Raw genomic sequence first — 20,404 nt, 5'->3', positions numbered from 1 at the left:
AGGGGCATCTGGATTTCTGCATCCCTAATAAACCTCCTACCGTCTTTTATACTATTAAAGCCTAGCAGAATGGGCAATGCCCACTTTGATTTTCACATAAGGTGCTGCATAGATGCATTAGCTGGAATTACAAGAAGGTTTATCTTTGCTAGGTTGAGCAGGAAATGGTGTTCCTTCATCTAAGTTGCAGTACTAGTGAGACATGTTGACATTCAAGTTGATACCATGTGTGTCCTCTGGAAGGAACGAGGGGTTCATCTGCATACTATCAGCCTAGCACTGATGTGAGAAACTATGGGACTGGATGATAAGGCCCAGCAAGAAGCTGTATAGTGAGGAAGAGAAGAGGACCCAGTGCTGATTGCTTGTTTTCTGAATGTATTGTATGTTAAAAAGGGGCAAAATGACCAGAACCTGCAGCAGCCCAAAAGTGGTAAAAGGAAAAAAAATGAGACGTGACCATGAAAGGCATGGGGGTGGGGAGAGGTCAGGAGAGGGTGGCGTTAATACCAACAGGCCAGGCCAGCCGAGTGACCAAGGCCATGACACACACACTCAATTTCTGTGCTTTCAAAAGCCCTTGTGTGCATCAGTGAGTGAAAAGCAAATCATCAACCAGCAATAAACCTCCCCGCTAAGCGAAGACAATGGGCATCAGCTGCTCAGAATCTGCTGGATGGATCTTTCATAATAAGCATCCATTCACAGGCGTTCCTGGCACCACAGGGCAGCACATCCGTTCACAGCAGCCGGCTACTCAGTGAAGCCTTTTAGGGAGAGATTGAGAAAGGAAAAGGCAGCAGCGGGTAAGTGCGTCTATTTCATTTGACAAGGCTGACGGCACTGTAGGTCTGGAGCTGCTGGTAGTTCACACTCTTCGATCCCCAGTTTTACTAATTGGGATATTTTCATTTGTTTTTCATCCATCCGTACACCCATTTTCTGGGTTTATCTTATTCATTTATTCCATCCATTTTTCCATCCAACCATTTCCATAACCCACCTAACCCAGGCTATGGTCACGGGATAGCTGAAAACTATCCCAGAAATCATTGGGCAAAAGGAAGAAAAAAAAATCCTGATAAGGGTGTTGGACCATCACAGGGTGAACACACACACACACACACACAAGTCCATCAGGGGTCAGTTTAGCAAAGCCAGTCCATCTAACCTGCTTCTCGTTGTGCTGTGGGAAGAAATCAGAACACCTGGAGGAAATCCACTAGGACATGGGGAGAACATGCAGATGTGAACCCTGTCTCTTTGTTGTGAGGACGCCATTCCTCCATGCCTTCCTTTCTTAAACCCCTATAATCTAATTGAAGGGGTCCAAAGGCTATTCAAGGAGTTTCGGGTCCAAACAAAGAGCCATCCCTGGATGGGACACACTCCACTCACTCGTACAGGGCCAGTTTGAAGTCACCAGTTAACCAAACACACAGACACTGAGAGGGTGAGCAGACACAACACCTTGACCAATGCGGCAGCCATGTCAGTTTTACTCATTTTTCTGATTTTATGTGCTGTTATTCATATAATTATGGGGCAAATCCTAGACTAATCACTCAGTGAAAAGTTAAAGCACAGTGGCTGTTTGGGTATCTGTGTCCATCACAAACTAGATCTCATAGGTGACATTTCCTTCATGTATCACCGACCAGCTGCCTTGTCATGCTTTTCAATGAGCTATTAGACATTTTTATTTTAGCCGGCTGTCAACTGACTTTCAATGGGGTTTACTGATTATACCATTTTTATGGTTAATGCATGGTGGCATGGCGGCACAGCAGTAGTGCTGCTGCCTCTCAACAAGCAAAACCAGGGTTTTGGGCGCTCCCTGTGTAAAGTCTGCATGAGTTTTCTTCTCCATACTCAGATTTCTTATAAAAGATGAAAGACAAGGCGTATCAGCTGTCATGAGAATAGACAGGAGACATCTAAAAGGTTTGGGGCAGCCACCCGTATATTATGCCCTGACTGCAAAATGGGCTTGTTTAGATGAGTAGTGTTCAGGTTTAAGTCCAAAACAGAACTGATTTGAGTTTGTAAAGGTGGCAGCTTTAAAGGTGTCATTGGGCCCAGAAGTGACATCATCATAGGTGTCGGAACCCTGCGGGAATTCCTGTGAATGGTCTGCAGAGCATCGAGAGACACAGTCAGTGCACCTCGCCACCCCCTGGACGGGCGTAGAATTGTCGTTATTCAAGCCCTTTAGCTGCCTCCCATTCGCACGTGTGTGACACAGGTTAATTGGCAATGTTTAATCAGCTGTTCAGTTTTTGATATTGCCTTGTACCCTATGATTGGAGGGATGGGCTTTCAAGACCCTGCCCTGGATAAGTGGTTGAAGAAGGTGGATGGTTAGTTTTTTTCCCATTTACCCTTGACCAAAATTTTTGGTAACAATTTATTTCCTTCAGTAGTTAGTCTGAATTTTATTTTACATTATGTTGATGTGTAGCAATTACAAAAGAACCTCACTGGAGCTACATACGGTAAGTGGCCACCAACCAAAAGTTGGACTTGGTGATTTTTTTGCTGGGTAACTGAGGTTTATGCCCTGGGTGCTCCCTTTGCCTGTTCTCCCCATGTCTGCATGTATTTCTTTAGGAACTCCAGTTTCTTCCTGCAGTCTAAAGACATGCAGGTCAGGTGAATTGGCATTAATAAAACTACCATTATAGTGCATTCACCCTGTGATGGACTTGTGCCCTCGATCTGTTATTGTTCCTGCCTTGTGTCCTATGCTTGTTGTGTCCCTATGTCCATGCCATGGATAAGTGGGTTAAAAGACTGATGTCTTACCTGATTTGTCTTTTTAAGTTATGATTATAATTTATTTTTCCTGTAGCATGTGTGAATTGTATTTGACCTTAGTTTGATATGTAACAGTCTCAAAGGAAACTTGAATGAACCACTCAAGATGCCAACAACTTTTTAAGACCCTTGGTTGACACTGCATGAAGAATTATTATAAAGCAAATGTATAATGCAGGTAACTATATATGCAGTCAGTTCAAAAAGCATTCAGGCTCACTTTCACTAATTCACTTTTTACATGTTTTGTTATGTTGTAGCCTTATACTAAAATCATTAAAACATTTGAATTTCAAATAGCAAGCAACACTCAAAGCCCTAGAATGAATCAACTGTATATGGATATCCACCATAGTTGAGGTATAACGCAGAGATAGATAGATAGATAGATAGATAGATAGATAGATAGATAGATAGATAGATAGATAGAAAGATAGATAGATATGTAAGGCACTATATAATAGATAGATAGATAGATAGATAGATAGATAGATAGATAGATATGTAAGGCACTATATCATAGATAGATAGATAGATATATAGATATGTAAGGCACTATATAATAGATAGATAGATAGATAGATAGATAGATAGATAGATAGATAGATAGATAGATAGATAGATAGATAGATAGATAGATAACAAGTGGTGGAGTTGTGGCTATAAGGCTAAGGATCTACACTGGTTACTGCCAGAACAGATTCTAATTCATTGGGCCCTTGCACAAGGCTCTTAACCTGCAATTGCTTCAGTGTTATTATTATTATTATTATTATTATTATTATTATTATTATTATTATTAGTAGTAGTAGTAGTAGTAGTAGTAGTAGTAGTAGTAGTATTAGTATTATTATTTTTAAGAGAACTCAACCTTCCTGAAAAACCACAATCTTTAAACAAAGCTTCCTGACCAGTCTTGCCCAAAAAATCAAAAATAAAGCAAAGCGTCACACCCAAGAACAAATGAAACAGAAATGGGAAGAAACACAAATGCATGGGCAATACCCAAAAGATGTAGGTGAAAAAGATGTAGAACAACATATGACCAACCAGTGGCTGAAAAGAGCTGGGCTAAAATCTGAAACAAAGGGCTTTATCATCGCTACCCAAGACCAGGCCATCCAGACCAGCAAGTTATCGCAGCAAAATCCTCAAAGGTGGCACAGACCCGGCATGCAGGACATGCGATCAATTCCAGGAAACCATTGACCATAGCATGGCAGATAGATATTTACAAGCAGATGATTGAGGGAAAATTAAATGCATTTTATACATAGAACATTCATTTTCATACGTGCTCACATTCTCAAACCCACTTATTCAAATATCACGTCATGGAATAAATGAAGAATTATCACAGAGAAATGCTGAGTTTTGTTGGCAGGCATATTGTCAACAGGATCAGATGGCGCAGATGCTGATAGCGTCACCAAAATTGAGTTACTCCCACACTGGAGTGGCACTGGCTGCTTTCTTGAGTTTCAGGGTAGGTGTGTCACACATCAGCTGATTCAAAGTTGATGGAAAACAGAAACCCACAGACTCGTAGGAGAAGTTTAAACATTGACAAGTAACAGCAAATGTGCCCAAAGGCCGGCTGACCGTCAGTGAGCTGGAACAGGCATGGAAAGCAGGCTCAGCCGTTGGCCTGTGAATGCAAAATGAGCAAAACTAAAAAAAGAACAAGGTGGGTGGGATGGACCTGCCTGATAATTGGAAGATGGGTTTCATCAAGGCGCATCTTTTAGAAAAAAATCATTTACTGTATATGTTGAAGACTTAGCATTCTCCGAATAAGCTGGTTCTGATACTTTTCTTTCCCGAGTTCTAAAATCTGAACATGGATTCTGTTTTTTAAAAACAGACAAGCAAGCAAACTTTAATCCTACACCAATTTTAAAAACAAAGTGCAGCACATATAAAGAACACAAAGAAATGGGGGGTTTTTCAGGATTTCATCTGCACACTCAGTGACTTTCTTTTACGTGCCCCATTACCTCCTCTATTTCTCCACCTTTTTATGGGTCTGTTATATTTAGGCCTTATTACTGGTTGGCTGTCCTAGCAGCAACAGGCACTTGACAGCAATCAGACTTGGGTAGGACTGGACAGGCACTGGCTGCTCTGCTCATGTCACGCTAAAAAGGGAAGTTCAGTAGGAAGTAACTAGGAATTGAAGAAAAACTTCTCAGTCAGTCAGTCATCTTCTTGACTTGTTAAGGTTGTTTGTTCGTTTGGAGCCTACCTCAGCTAGCATAGGATGCAAGATAGGAATAAACCCTGGACGGGGCGGCAGCCCATCACAGTGCAGACACATGCAACAACCACATACCAGGGCCAATTTAGTATCACTAACATACCTACGCTGCATGTCTTTGGACTGTGGGAGGAAACTGGAGACATTGGGAGAACATGCAAACTCCACACAGGGAGGGCCTAAGATTGAAACCCCAGGTCTCCTTTATGTGAGGCAGCTGTGCTTCCACTGCGCCATCATGCCGCCGAAATCTTGTCAGCTCTTTATAACTGGGCGCTTAAGCCAGAAATAGAGTCATGTAATAGTGCAGGTACTGTGAATCATAAGGAGGCTTGCATCTTGAGATTTTATTGTGCACTCTGGTTTGTAAGGAATCATAAGTTTAGATAGATAATCAGGCATAAGGCTTTATAGGTTACAAGGAGGATTTTTGTACTAGGGTGTTGTACCTCAGTGCCTAAGAAGTCTACCATCAACCGCATCATGGCACTGAGGGTTCTCATGGAGCACAAGCGCGAATATTGGTATAGTTTCTTTGCAGCCTTTGTTGATTTTCGCAAAGTGTTCGACTCAGTTGATCGAGCTGCCCTGTGGGACATCCTGAGGGTTCGCGGGATCCCCTCGAGGTTGCTGGATATCATGGCTGGCCTGTACTCTGGTACTGGGAGTGCTGTGCAGAGTAGAGGCAGGACCTCTGTGTTTTCCCCAGTTGATTCTGGTGTTTGTCAGGGGTGTGTTCTGCTCCTACTCTGTTCAATTCTTGTATGGACTGGGTGTTGGGCAAAGTTGTGGGGTCCAGCGGCTGTGGGGCATCTGTTGGTGAAGAAAGATTCACAGATCTTGACTTTGCTGATGATGCTGTGATCTCCACAGAGTCAATGGAGGCTCTGATCAGGGCACTGGAGAGACTGAGTGAGGAGTCTGAGTGTCTGGGCTTGTGAGTGTCCTGGATAAAAACCAACATCCATGCCTTTAATGACCTCTTGAGCATGGCCATGAGTAGTGTCTCTGTTTGCAGAGAGTGAGTTGACCTTACTGAGTCAAGAGGTTTACTTACCTTGGCAGTGACATTCATGTCCCTGGTGACTCTTTCTGTGAAGTCAGTAGATGGATTGGGAGAGTATGGGGGGTCATGAGGTCATTGGAAAGGGTTGTGTGGCGATCCCAATATCTTTGCAAAAGGACAAAGGACCAAGTCTTTAGTGTCCTGGTGCTTCCTGTCTTGCTATATGGTTGCGAGACATGGATGCCATCCAGTGACCTGAGACAAAGACTGGACTCCTTGGTACTGTGCCTCTCCGGAAAATCCTTGGGTACGTTTGGATTGACTTTGTGTCAAACGAGCAGTTGCTCATGGAGTCGCGAATGAGGCACATAACCTGCATTGTTAAGGAGTGTCAGTTACGGCACTATGGTCATGTGGCGCGTTTCCCTGAGAGTGATCCAGCTCATAAGATACTCATTGTTGGGGACCTGAATGGCTGGACCAGGCCAAGGGGTCACCCACATAACACCTGGCTGCGGCAGATAGAGGGTCATTTCCAGAGGGTGGGACTGGACCGCGTGTCTGCCTGGGGGGTTGCCAACTGGAATCCCGAGTTGTTTTGTCATGTAGTGGGTGCAGCAACACACTGTACCAGTGCATGTTCCCCAACTTGACTTGACTTGGCATTGTACTGTGTTAGCCATTATGAATATAGAGAGAAGTCAAGTGAAATTACACCTTGTATTGGCTAACTAAAAAGATTACAATATGCAAGCTTGAGGCAACTCAGGCCCCTTTTTTGGGCAAGATGTATGGAGGATTTTGAAATCTGTCCTAAACTTAACTGGTAGCCAATGCATGAACTCAATAACTGGAGTTAAGTGTTTGACCTTCTGGTTCTTTTAACGATTCTTGCTGCAGCATTTTTGTGTAGATTTTATCTAAAGAAATGAACATTCCAAACAATCAAGACTTACAACAAAGAAATCAACATTGCATACAATTGAGTCAAACTTAACAAACCGGAATTCAACCACCACTCGAGAGAAAGAAAGGACAGCCAATAAGATCAAATCTTTAAAAACAACAAAGAAGGGAGAATATCCTTTCCCCCTTCATAAAAGTTTATTCTAAAACTAGTTGTGTTAAGCCCATGTTGTAAAAGCCCAAACTCCTAGAAACCATGAATTCTGGCACATCAAACAATCAGTCAATCGCATCGGTTGTGGATTCACGGCTCCTCATCGGTTTTGTTTTGCCAACGTGCTCTCCTCGCTTGTGTGTTAGTGGTGGTGATTTCACTTTGGCAACAGAGTCGCTTTCTTTGAACTTCATGCTGTAGCCTCGCACTTCTGGGATGCCCCAAACTTCCGGGACAGACAGACACACACACACACTTCAATGCGTAGACGTTTATATATGAGATTTCATTAATTAGATCTTTCCATGTTTTAAAAAAACTCTTGGACAGATCCTGTAAGTGCGAATTTATCTTTTTTCCAATTTCAGGTAGTAATGAATATCACTTACCCATTGATAGCAAGTGGCCTTTACAATCGCGTAAAGTAAGTCTACGTTCTCATAATGTGATGTCAACAGTTACAATCAGTTTGTTCTTCTCCACTTTAAGCCCTTCTGGGAGTCCATCAAATACAGCTGTTAGAACTTTAGAACATTAGAACACTCTAGATGAGAACTATATTCCTATCTAAATCATTTATATATATTAAAAATAGCAGCGGCCCTAGCACTGAACCCTGCTGGACACCACTCTTAACATTCTGAAAGTTCTGAAAGAGGTTCCTCACACCATCACCCTCTGCCTCCTGTGTATGAACCAATTCTGCACCCATCTAAAAACATCACCTTGAACTCCCACTTCTTTTAGACTGATGCCCACCCTCTCATGTGGCACCTTATCAAATGCTTTCTGAAAGTTAAGATAAATAACATCATTTGTTCCACTTTGATTGTATGCTTTGGTTTCCTCCTCATGGAATTCCAGCATGTTAGTAAAACACGACCTCCCTCTTCTGAACCCACACTGACTGTTCCTAATAACTCCTTTCCTTGCCAGGTGTTGCTCAATCTTATCCCTAATAATTCCTTCCATTAATTTTCCTGTGATGTTTCACGTTAAGCTTACTGGCCTATAGTTGCTTGGATCTATCGTGTCACCCTTTTTATATAATGGGATGATATTTGCCATTTTCCAGTCCTTTTTTAATCACTCCAGTGCACAGTGACTTCCTAAAATGTGTCAATTTTAATGGGTTAGGAGTGGTTGCGACCAAGATAGGCATTCAAAGATTTTTGTCCAGAATGATGTTAATTTGGTGAACTTCCAAAACTTGGTCCATTGAGGCCGGAGTTAGATTGGAATGTTCACAGGTTGAATCTTGGCCTGGATGCATTTTGGGTAATTTCAGCTGGGATAAATGTGCTTGATAAAAGATTTTAAGTTGAATGATTGAATGTTTTGCCATATGGATCTGGAGTGTATTCTACGGATGGCTGCCTTCCACTTCTTTTCTGAGAAGTTAAGTGAAAGATCCTTTCCAAAATACCTTGGGATCTTTGAAAGAAATGGACTTTAAAATGTTTTATATAATAATGAGATGTTTTCTTGTAATGGCCAGCCCAGTCGTCCGGATCAGCCACTACACCGCCAAGACCTATGGCCTGGCAACTTGAGGGGCGTCAGATTTAGACTAGCCATACTTCTTCGAATTACTTCCCCAATCGGCAATTAAACAGGCAAAAAAAGGCAAACAGTAGGTAAGTTACTAAAGTGAATAGAACAAGATGAAAAGAAGTGAAACAAAATGCCAAACAGTATAAATATCTCATCTTCTCCTCCCCTAACACACACAATCCCATGAGTGAATGGTGGAATATTATAATAGACGGTGCAGCAATAAATATACAGAGTAAACCCTCCCTTGACCCTACACTGAACATAAAACAGATATGGCGCACACGAAGCACATAACACACGTAAAGTCCAGGAAAGTGTCCAGAGAGTGATTAACGGTAATGAACTTGAACCGGTTAGAAACTTTCCAGCAGTAACAGCGATATGAAAGCACTTGATTGTTTGCTCCTTTCCCAAAATAAAAAAAAAGTCTCACCATATGGTCCTCGGCATGTCTTGTTACTACTGAACCCCGGGGTTTTGTGAGAATGGCGAGATCGTTACAGGTCCAACAAGCTGTAGAAAGGTGTGTGAAGACCCGGATTGGCATTTCTATGTTTCTTGATGTGTTTCTGTGTTGTGTTCTGGGTTTTTTTTTTCTCCTTCTCTCCTCTCGTTTTTATTGGAAATAACCCAGGTGGACTTGATGAGTGGACAGGAAAAATTAGCTTGAGGGGTCACGGTCCTGCAGCGTTCTCCTTCCCCCTTTGCTTCGAGGGGACAACATTTACACAGATGCACTATAGACTACATAAACGGGACAACACTATGAAAGATGTGACTCGGCACAAAATACAATAAGTCGTCCCTATTCATGTCGCCCCGCTACATTCTGTCTTCTGGAATAGAAATGGGTTGGAGGTGAGGACAATTGGCCAGGCCTCTTTTAGCAAAGTTTCTGATTTGAAAGTAGTTTAAAAATTGTGTTAATGTGAAGTTAAATTTGAAGCGTAAGTGTTCATAAGTTTCAAAGACATTATCTACGTACAAATCTCGGTGTATTAATCCCAAACAATTTCCAAAGGTTGAATACTGTGTAGGTTTGAGAGGATAGAAAATGGTGACTATCATGTAGAGGAGCAAAAAAATGAAAGCTGCTCTATCTTGAGGTCCTTCCGACATTAGTTCCACATTCTGAATGAACAATTGGATCATTAGTATATTGACAATAATTTTTATTCACTGGGGCACAAAGCAGGGCAAATAAAGAAGTACAGAAAGATTTCATTTCTATTACAGACCAGGTTTGTGTATATTTATCAATGTTTGTCACATTCCATGGTGTTGCAGCTTTTATATTTGCTGCCCACTAATAAAATTGAAAGTCAGGTAGTGCCATGCCACCTTCTGCTTTAGGTGTTTGTATAGTCGCCTTTTGTATGCATGATTGTTTCAAATTCAATAAATGATGTTATAACTGACTCTAAATTCTTAAACAACTTGATTTGTTAATGTATATAAATTGCTCTGAAATGGAAAAAGAAGCTTAGGAAGGATGTTCGTCTTGACGGTGTTGACACTTCCTATATGGATGGTAGATCGTCTGTTCACATCTTGTTTATTTTTTGTTGATAGCAACATTTTCCTGAAAAAGATCTTAATGTTTACTTGTGATGTTTACACCAAGGTATTCAGACTGATCTGCTAAAATAAATGGGAAGCTGTTGAGTCTAGTATTGTGTTCAGCACCATTTTGAATTAATTGAATGATGTATAAAGAACAGTGCATTGCAGTAGTCAGTCCTACTAGAAATAAATGCATGAATGAATTTCTCTGTATATATTTATAAAACTATCTTTAATTTTTGATATTATTAAAATGGAAAAAAACGTTTTGGGTAGTTTTGTAATGTGTGCTTTAAATGACATGACATTTTGTATCCAGCAGGGGGCATTAGCTCCCTCATTGGAATGAGTTGTTTTGCAATTGCAGCATGTTACATAACCAGAATCTATCTAGATATGATATTAAAAGGCGATACCTCTCCCTTAGTGATACGGCGGTAAGAAGTCACATAGGAGATATAACTTTGCTTTCTTTAATGACGGCTTACACTGCATAACAGATGAAGGAAGCCAATGGCAAAAATCCCGGTTTGGGAGCAGGGGCCCAATGTGTAGAGTCTGCCATTTTTGTCACTGCATTGGAAGGATTTTCCGGATTTGATGACGTCATCTCCCATCCATCCGTTGGCTTCAAAAGCACGCCGGGCAATGTTCCAAGGCTTTATACTCTTTCTTCACATGCAGGCCCCCACTTAGGTGAATCATGCAATTCAAAATAAGGCAAAGAGAGAATACAATTTCAGAGTGAGTTTGACAGACAAAAATAGTATACAATGGTCATCAGTCTGACTGCCCGTTTCACAGTTGTCCCTAACTTGTCTTGTCTTAAAATTCTTGTCTAGCAGTTCTAAATGATGTGCTAAATCTGGCTCTGTGTCAACTGTGCATGTGAGTAGAAAAAGGCAGATTTATAAAATATATTTGCAAAGAGCATAGTGACATATTAAATGTATACATTTATTACAAATTGTCAAAGGTAATGTCTAGATTGCAGACTGATTCAATAAAGCTAATGGTGATTCCAACTGAGTTAAATAATGACAAAATATTTTTGCGATCAGCATTATTCCCTCCAATAAGTAACATTTCTGTTTTTCTGTGTTCAGAGGCAACTAGTTCTCATCTACCCGCTCCTTTAACTCACTAACACAACTACAACATCGGGGAAACATCATTTGGTCTGAAAGAAACGTATAACCAGGTATAATCTGCGTACGAGTGAAAATTAGCATTATGTTTTCTAATGGAAGCATGTAAAGTGAAAAGACAGAAAATAGTAGGCACAGGGACAACTGTTTGTTTTGCAGATTAACTTATTGATATGATTTTGAACCGTAGGAGAAAACCATATTTCCGAAAAACTAAAGGAACCTCTGGGTGTGGAAAATGGAATTCCGAACTGAAGTAACATTGGCTCTGTTCCTGCCATTTGACTAGCGTCTCTTGTTACCCCCTTTGGTCTCAACTCTCCTTTTTTTTTTTTTTAGTTTCCGGGCTTTTTCACACTTGGACTCACACAGGAAGTCACCCTGAGGCCTTTCCCAGAGGTTAAAGACTATTCTGCCCCCTCATTAACCTCTTAGCTTTATTTTTAGCTCCCTGTTTGTGTGTTTTACATTCTTATTAGTGAAAGGAGCTAATTTTAGCTGCTCATCTTGGGTCAGCCCTACCAGTGAAACGTCATGTTTTCCACTTCCCTTTTGTGTTAAATAATTATCTTCCGGCGAATTTCTATTTTCCACATTATAGCGAGTGTGGTCTTTATTTGGAAAGGTTGCTTGCATCAGCGTTTGTGTGCTTCCAGGTATCACCTCTACGTGTGCAGCTTGTTAATAAAATCCTTCAGGCTCGCTCGTTATTCTGAAGTGTTTCCTTTTTCCATAGTAAAAGGCATCCTGATTGCACCTAAAGATCTCTTCACATAAACACTAGGTGACAACTTTTAACTTCACAAGACCAAGGTCCTGTATTATAATTGTAGTAAAAAAGAAAATGATTAACATTCAACGGGTGAAATCTGATTAGGAATGTTTTAGTAAGTGGCTCTTGTGACTCGATTTGGCCCGAGCCATAAAAATTGTGGTGAGGCACAAATGGAAATTTGCTTTATGGCATTGACACTCACAAGATGCCCACTGAGCCTTTATGTCAATTTAAACATTATTTACATGAGAACATTAGAACATTCTGGATGAGAACAGGTCATTCAAATCAACAAAGCTCACCAGTCCTGTCCACTTATAACATCAAGTCAGGCTTTAAAAGTTCCTGAAGTCCTACTGTCTACCACACAATTTGGTCACTTATTCCATGTGTCTGTAGTTCTCTGTGTGAAGAGAAATATTCTAATATTTGTTTGAAATTTACCCTTAACAAGTTTCCAATTGTGTCCCCATGATCTTGATGAACTCATTTTAAAGTCTCAGTCTCGATCACCTTCAATAAAGCCAACATTCAAATAAGTAAATGTAAATGTCAAAATAAACATCCATCCATTATCCAACCCGTTATATCCTAACTACAGGGTCACAGGGGTCTGCTGGAGCCAATCCCAGCCAACACAGGGTGCAAGGCAGGAAACAAACCCCGGGCAGGGTGCCAGCCCACCACAGCAAAGTAAACATGAGAAGTAAAAATGTAAGGTTTCAATACACAACAGAAGGTCTGAAAATTGAAACTCCACCTTATGAAAAGGAGTCAGAAGTCGTAGCGGACTCATCACTATCAACTGCCATTACGATGGCTAACGGGAATGTCAGGTTATATGGCACCCTGATGTGTGGAGTACAAGTCACAGAAGGTTCTGCTCAAGCTTTATAACACACTGGTGAGGCCTCATCTGGAGTCCTGGGTGCAGTTTTGGTCTCCAGACTACAAACAGGACAGAACAGCGCTAGAAAAAGTCCAGAGAAAAGCGACTAGACTGATTATGGGGGGCTACAGGGGATGAGTTATGAGGAAAAATGAAAAGAGGATGAAGAGGAGACATGAGTGAAGTGTCTGAAATTATGAAGGGAATTAGTCCAGTGGATCGAGACGATGACTTCAAAATGAGCTCATCAAAAACGTGATGAAGGGATGGATACGGTTGGACACCATTGGGAACTTGTTAAGAGGAAAAGAGTGAATAGGCTGATTCCAGGGCTCATCCAGTTATTAGCCTCAACTCCTTGGGAGTTTCTGGCCACAGCACTTTGGTGTCTCCTAGAATTGTAGTCTTCCTTTAATCAGATATTTTCAATTTTTTATTTAGAATTTATGATGTGCTTTTCCTGACTGTAATTTTAAAGCTTTATTCCTCTTCCTTTCACAGGCCCAATGCCTTTTGTTGTCAAAAAGGTAAGGTGTGTGATACGACCAGTCACTGTCTTGACGCTAGCTCGTCTTTCACTCCTCTTCAATGAACCTCTTTTCAAATGCCACCATTAATATATTTTCAGCTTTCTTGAAATGTTTTTGCTTTGTCTATGCTAGTCTGTGCACTTGAATTCACACTCTCCATTTTCTTTCCTTCGTTCTACACCATATGAGAAGGACTTAGGAGTCATAGTGGATCCTATGCTATCAACTGCCAGACATTGTGCAAAAGCCTTTATGAAGGCTAACAGAATGTTAGGTTATATAGCGCCTTGATGTGTGGAGTACAAGTCACAGGAGCTTCTGCTCAGGCTTTATAACACACTGGTGAGGCCTCATCTGGAGTCCTGTGCGCAGTTTTGGTCTCCAGGCTACAAAAAGCAGCACTAGAAAAAGGTCCAGAGAAGAGCGACCAGGCTGATTCCAGGGCTACAGGGGATGAGTTATGAGGAAAGATTAAAAGAGCTGAGCCTTTACAGTTTAATGAAGATTAAGAGGAGACAAAATTATGAAGGGAATCAGTCCAATCGATCGAAACCTTAATTTTAAAATGGGAACTTAAGGGTAACTTTTGCATAAACATTAGGAAGTACTTCTTCATACATAGTAACACAGACACTTGGAATAAGTGACCAAGTAGTGTGGCAGACAGGAGGACTTTAGAGATTTTTTAATACTAGACTTGATGTTATTTTAGAAGAATTAAGTGAATAAGAATGGTGAGCTTTGGTGGGCTGAATTGTTTTATTGGTCTAATGTTCTAACAACACACACCAGAATGTTTAAAAGGGAAGAAAAAAAAAAACAACTTTGCCATTCCTGTTTGTAGTGAGGCCTTATGCAGGAGTATTGCCGTTGGTATAAAGGAGTCCAGGTAATGGATGGATGGATGGTGCAGTACATTACTGGTTTCATGTCATTTTCACTGTTCTGAGGAGATATGTAAGTAAGAATTTCATTGTATTATATACACAAATAAAGTAGAATCCAGCTAACCATGTTGGATTAGGACGTAGCAGGTGCCACGTGTACTACTGACCCATTGTTAGTTTGCATCTCCTTAAGGTGTACTTCTTGAAATGGGTTGCTCTGGGTTCACACCAAAATGCGGAACTGCACCTTTAAGCAGAAGACACAGCGTGGACAGGACATTTGGTCTAAAGAGGACATAACCCGGAAAGGTAGAAAGGGAGACAGAGAGAGGCATTGGGCAGTGAAGCAAGGAGCAACAGCGTGTTAGCACCAAAAATCCACTATGGGAGTCATCTTTGCCCAGGATTACAACTGAGACACATCTCTGAAGACAAACCTTTATCTAGTTGTTTTGGAATTATCAACCTATGGACCAGTAGGACAGAATGTTTATGCTGTTATCATCGGTTTTTCTACTGGCATTTCATCGCCCTTTTGAACTTCAAAGACCGTAAACCAAACTGTGATAATTATGTATTTGTTTTTTGGGGTGGGGGGGTTATGTTTAAACTGTCTTATCTGTTAATATGTAAATATATCTTTTTTTCCATCTCCTTAAAACTTTTCATTGTGGATTTGGGACTTGTGGTGAGTGGGTAAAATAGGATGAGTGTTGGTCACAGAAGCCCAAAATATTTCTCTGCGTTTAAATTAAATACAACTGCTATTAGTATAGCGGTGTTCTGATCATGTGGCTGCTCTGGGCTTAGTTGTTCTCCCAGGGTAGCGGTACAAGGGTCTGATTGACTCCTTCCAAAATCCCAAAGTATCGACATTTGTTCCCTATTAGTAAATTGTAGGAGAACCACACCTCCCTCTTTTTTGGGTTTCTGAAGGAATATATACTGCTCAAAACAATTAAAGGAACACTTTCAAATCCGAGTATAGCATCAAGTCAATGACACTTCTGGGCTATTGATCTGGTCAGTGAAGTAGCAGAGGGGGGTGTTAATCACCTTCAGCTGCTTTGGTGTTCATGAAATTAACAAGGTGGAAACCCCTGACATTTTTCCCTCCTTGTCTGTTTTTTCAGTAGTTTTGCATTTGGTTATAGTCAGTGTCACTACTGGTTGCATGAGGAGATATCTGGACCCTACAGAGCTGGCACAGGTAGTCCAACTTCTCCAGGATGGCACATCAATATGTGGCATTGCCAGAAGGTTTGCTGTATCTCCCAGCACAGTCTCAAGGGCATGGAGGAGATTCCAAGAGACAGGCAGTTACTCTAGGAAAGCTGGACAGGGCTGTAGAAATCCTTAACCCATCAGCAGGACACACCGGTATCTGCTCCTTTGGGCAAGGAGGAACAGGATGAGCAACGCCAGAGCCCTAAAAATGCTCCAGCAGGCCACTGGTGTAAATGTATCTGGCCAAACAATCATAAACAGACTTCATGAGGGGGGCCTGAGGGCCCGACATCCTCTAGTGGACCCTGTGCTCACTGCCCGCCCAGCACCATGGAGCTCGATTGGCATTTGCCATAGAATACCAGAAATGGCAGGTTCACCACTGGCACCCTCTTTTTTCATTGATGAGAGCAGGTTCACCCTGAGCACATGTGACAGATGTGAAAGGGTTTGGAGAAGCTGTGGAGAACGTTATGCTGCCTGTAACATGGTTCATCATGACTGGTTTGGTGGTGGGTCAGTGATGGTCTGGGGAGGCATATCCATGGAGGGACTCATAGACTTCTTTAGGTTAGACAACAGCACCTTGACTGCATTTAGGTATCAGGATGAAATTCTTGGACCCATAGTCAGACCCTATGCTGGTGCAGTAGGTCCTGGGTTCCTCCTGTTGCACAACAATGCCTGGAATAGATACCATTGACTGGCCCCCATGCTCATTTGCCTGACCTAAATCCAATAGAACACCTCATGGACATTATGTTTCGGTCCATCCGATGCCTCAGACTGTCCAGGAGCTCAGTGATGCCCTGGTCCAGATCTGGGAGGAGATCCCTCAGGATACCATCCGTTGTCTCATTAGGAGCATTAATCCCCCAAACCCCGCCCCTATAAGCAGACAAGCATTTAGAGGCATACAAACTACTGAGTACGATTTGGAGTTGCTGCATGAAAATTTTGGCAAAATGGACTGGCCTGCCACATTATCCTTTTTCCCTTTGATTTTCAGGGTGACTTTGAATTCAGCCCTCTGTAGGTTGATCATTTTCATTTCCATTAAACGATGTGGCATCCTTTCATTCCTAACATATTACCATATCAGTCCATATCAGTCGAGATATCCAGCAGGATTTTTGTCCCATTGAGATCTGATGTGTTTATAACACATAACAGTTTATAACAGTTTATACATACATATTTTTTATTCTCCATTTCAGATAAGTTTTGTTGCATGATATGCTCTACAAAATGTACAGGCTTGAACATAAATTATTAATTTAAATGATATTTCCTTTTGAATAAATAATATAAGAACACATAATATTTTAGTTTTACTTTCTTATCCATTTTTGTAATTTCCACATTTATACACATTTAGGTGTGGGAAAGTACAGCTCGTCACTACTAAAGTGTGCAATTTGCTTTTAAAATGACACGCTTATGTGGCTATTTGAATGAATTATTAACTCAAACGATGAGGGGATATAAGGTCCCAGAGAGGCTCATTGAGGCGTTCATTCTTCACAACTGGTAACTTTGGCCCGATGCCATTTTTCGGCTTAACGTTTCTATTAAGTTAGTCTGGAGGCCGTGCTCAGTTACTCCATCATTTCTCACACGTTTCTTGTCCAGTCAATCTTTAACCTCTTTAACTGGGGCCTTGCCCTTTTTTCTTGACAGGACTTACCTCCTTTGAGTGTTGATCAGAGGAGCATTCAGCAGGCAGGCAAGCAGAGAAGCATGAGGGGAGCAGGTGTAAATTCAGCTGTTCATTGATTAAGAAGCAAACATTGCATACTCATTGAGGTGCTACCACTACTCGGCCATCAGTTAAGGCACTTCTCAGTGAACTGCATATGGATCGACGCTGGAGAATGAAATAGCTGAAACGGTCAATGAATTAAGAGACTTTCTTATCTGCCAAGGTGGACAGGTTACATGCTCTTCAATCAAGCATATCAGAAAATTATGTTGGAAGACTCTTCGATTAAGAGAATCCACAGTTCTAAAAGAGAAACACATTGAGCCGTTAGCTTCACAATCAATTATTTTGGATTGTCATGCATCTTAAGAAGCAATTAGTTAATTATTCAGTATTAATTGGACATTCGTGAGTGAGCAGCAATTTTATCCATCTCAAGGATTTTTACAAGAATAAAGGAAAGTGTGGCAGACAGGAAAACAGCAGCATTTCTGGAGTTAAAGACAAAGGAGACACCATCATTAGTGCCAGAGTGCTTGTGATCCGTAGAATAATGTCAAGTCACACGCTATTTGAACTTTGTTTTTGACAAGAAGCAAATTCGCTTATTAAAGTGAAGTCAGAAACTCATCCAAGCAGTAAACCTGCATACTCTTCAGAAAAGGATATTCTGCTTTCAGGAGAGACCCCAATCATTGATCAAGGTGAGCTTCTTGTCACACATTTGCCACAGGACAATTAAGTCATGAATCAAGGCAATCAGCTTGTTCCTCACTTAGTTTGAGAGTCCTATTTATAAATCTGGGAGTCAAGTTGGGTCAGACGTTTATTAATTTAAGACACTCAAAGCTGATCTAGAGTCAAGCATTGAACGTTATGGTGATCTTGTCACTTTCAGAAGATAAAACACTCATTCATCAAGGTCTATGGCCCACACGTCAGGCTCTCATCAGTCAACGTGAGCCAGCTACTCGAGGACAGGGCATTTGGCCATTGATATCAATTAGTTGTTCTGTCAAGGTGTAAGAGAATCACATCTTTAACCAGCTTGCCAGCTCATACTTTTTCTGGAATAAGACACCAAGTTGACGAAACCTAACTAAAAAAATTGTAAAAAGATGGCCAGCATGGCGATACAGCTGCTCGGGTTCTTCTTGGGACTGTTTGGCTTCTTTGGGACAGTGGTGGCCACAGTGCTCCCTCACTGGCGTAGAACAGCTTATGTGGGTGCCAATCTCATCACTGCTACTGCATACATGAAGGGCTTGTGGATGGAGTGTGCCTGGCACAGCACGGGAATCTACCAGTGTGAGATTCATCGTTCACAGCTGGCCCTGCCCCGGGACCTCCAGGCAGCAAGGGCCTTGATGATTATTTCATGTGTGCTGTCCATCTTGGCTGCCATCTTAGCGTCTGTGGGGATGAAGTGTACACGCTGTGCAAGGAACTCTGCCGCAAAGAACACTATCGCCATTACTGGAGGGATTTGTTTCATTTTTGCTGGCATCCTCTGTCTCATTCCTGTATCTTGGTCAACTAACGACATTATTCAGGACTTTTATAACCCAGTTCTACCTAATGGCATGAAGTATGAGATTGGGCAAGCTCTCTATGTAGGTTTTGTTTCCTCTGCCCTTACTCTTCTGGGGGGCACGCTGCTCTGCATGTCTTGCGGGACGGACAGAAATCACATCCCATACCAACCTCAGATGAGAAATAATGCATATCGGGCTGCCCCTCAATATCATCCTCCAGCAGCCTATAAGGACAACCACAACCCCTCAAGATCTTCTGCCTCAAGTAGTGGCTACCGGGTCCACGACTACGTGTGAACAGACGATTGGTTCCATAGAAGGGCCCTGCAGGAATGATGACCACACTTTCAACAGGTTTCAACAGTGGGGCAGTACACTGGGGAGGATGTTAGATCATTTAGATGTTTTCGCACCAATAGAATGTTTTTCCAATTTACAAAAAATACAATGCAGTCCCTGAAGATCATCAAAGAATTTGTATCTAGCTAAACATTACCCCAGGAGGGTGATGTGGTGGTGCGTGGACTCAAAAAGACTGGTGTGGAGGTAAAGATCCAAAGGACTTTAAATTGTTACTGCTCCTGCAGGATGTCAGTGGCATGTGATGCTTTCCAATCCACACAGTAGATGTTTTGCATTTGGTTCCATGCTTAATTGACAGTGATGGATGGGGAGAATCAGTTGTCCTTATTTTATGTGTTTTGTCAGGTTACTCTGTGGGATGTAAGCTTAAGTTCTACCAACATGATATAACATTTTTTTTAATTTGTTATTAATGCAAATTAAAATGAGCGGTAGACCAGCAGTACAGAAGTTATTCTAAGGCCTGACCGTATACTGCAAGAATGTCTGCGTCTGTGAGTGGGAGAAACCAAAGGTGGTCTTTATTCTGGAACACTTCCTCCACTCATCCTGGGCAGGACACCTAAAGGTGTACCAAGGTTCACATCCACTGACACTGTTCATCTAGCAGCTTTATTGGTGGGCATGAAGTCACAGTGACATAGGTATTTATTTATATAATAAAATAAAATAATTGTGGCTCAATGTGTAAGAAGACCTGAATATGGAACATGTAACAGGAGAATAAAAAATAATCACAAAAATAAAGCCAAAGAAACAGCCCGTCTGTCACCATGATATGATGAGTATGTCTGCAAATGGGGAGGTGATATGTGCTTTTATGGGGTTTTATGAGGTAAATCGACTAACGACTAACTTATGCTGAAGAGTAAATGAGAGACAAAAAGGTTAAGTTTGGTATTTCAAGTCAAAGTTATTTCTTCACAATCATGGCCTACGTTAATTTGTGACAAAAGTTGTGTGAATTTTTTAATTCATTTTAAAAGATACACTGTCTGTGCAGCTTACAATGGGGCTCATGGGTCCAC

General features: G+C 41.4%; 1 protein-coding gene across 1 annotated transcript; it reads left to right on the top strand.

Moving 5' to 3' along the window:
- Positions 1-616: 616 nt before the first annotated feature.
- LOC120526934 (claudin-14-like) lies at positions 617-20,137 on the top strand. Its single transcript, XM_039750035.1, has 2 exons — positions 617-806; positions 17,457-20,137. The coding sequence occupies exon 2, from the start codon at positions 18,597-18,599 to the stop codon at positions 19,308-19,310; it is 714 nt and encodes a 237-aa protein (XP_039605969.1). The 5' UTR covers positions 617-806; positions 17,457-18,596; the 3' UTR covers positions 19,311-20,137.
- The last annotated feature ends 267 nt before the right edge of the window (positions 20,138-20,404 follow it).

This window comes from Polypterus senegalus, chromosome 3 (genome assembly GCF_016835505.1).
Source record: "Polypterus senegalus isolate Bchr_013 chromosome 3, ASM1683550v1, whole genome shotgun sequence".
Classification (NCBI taxonomy): domain Eukaryota; kingdom Metazoa; phylum Chordata; class Cladistia; order Polypteriformes; family Polypteridae; genus Polypterus; species Polypterus senegalus.
The sequence above is the reverse complement of the archived record's forward strand: the minus strand, read 5'-3'. Positions and strand labels throughout refer to the sequence as shown.

Coding starts and splice junctions, on each gene's coding strand:
- LOC120526934 (XM_039750035.1), top strand. CDS start 18,597: ATGGCCAGCATGGCGATACAGCTGCTCGGGTTCTTCTTGGGACTGTTT.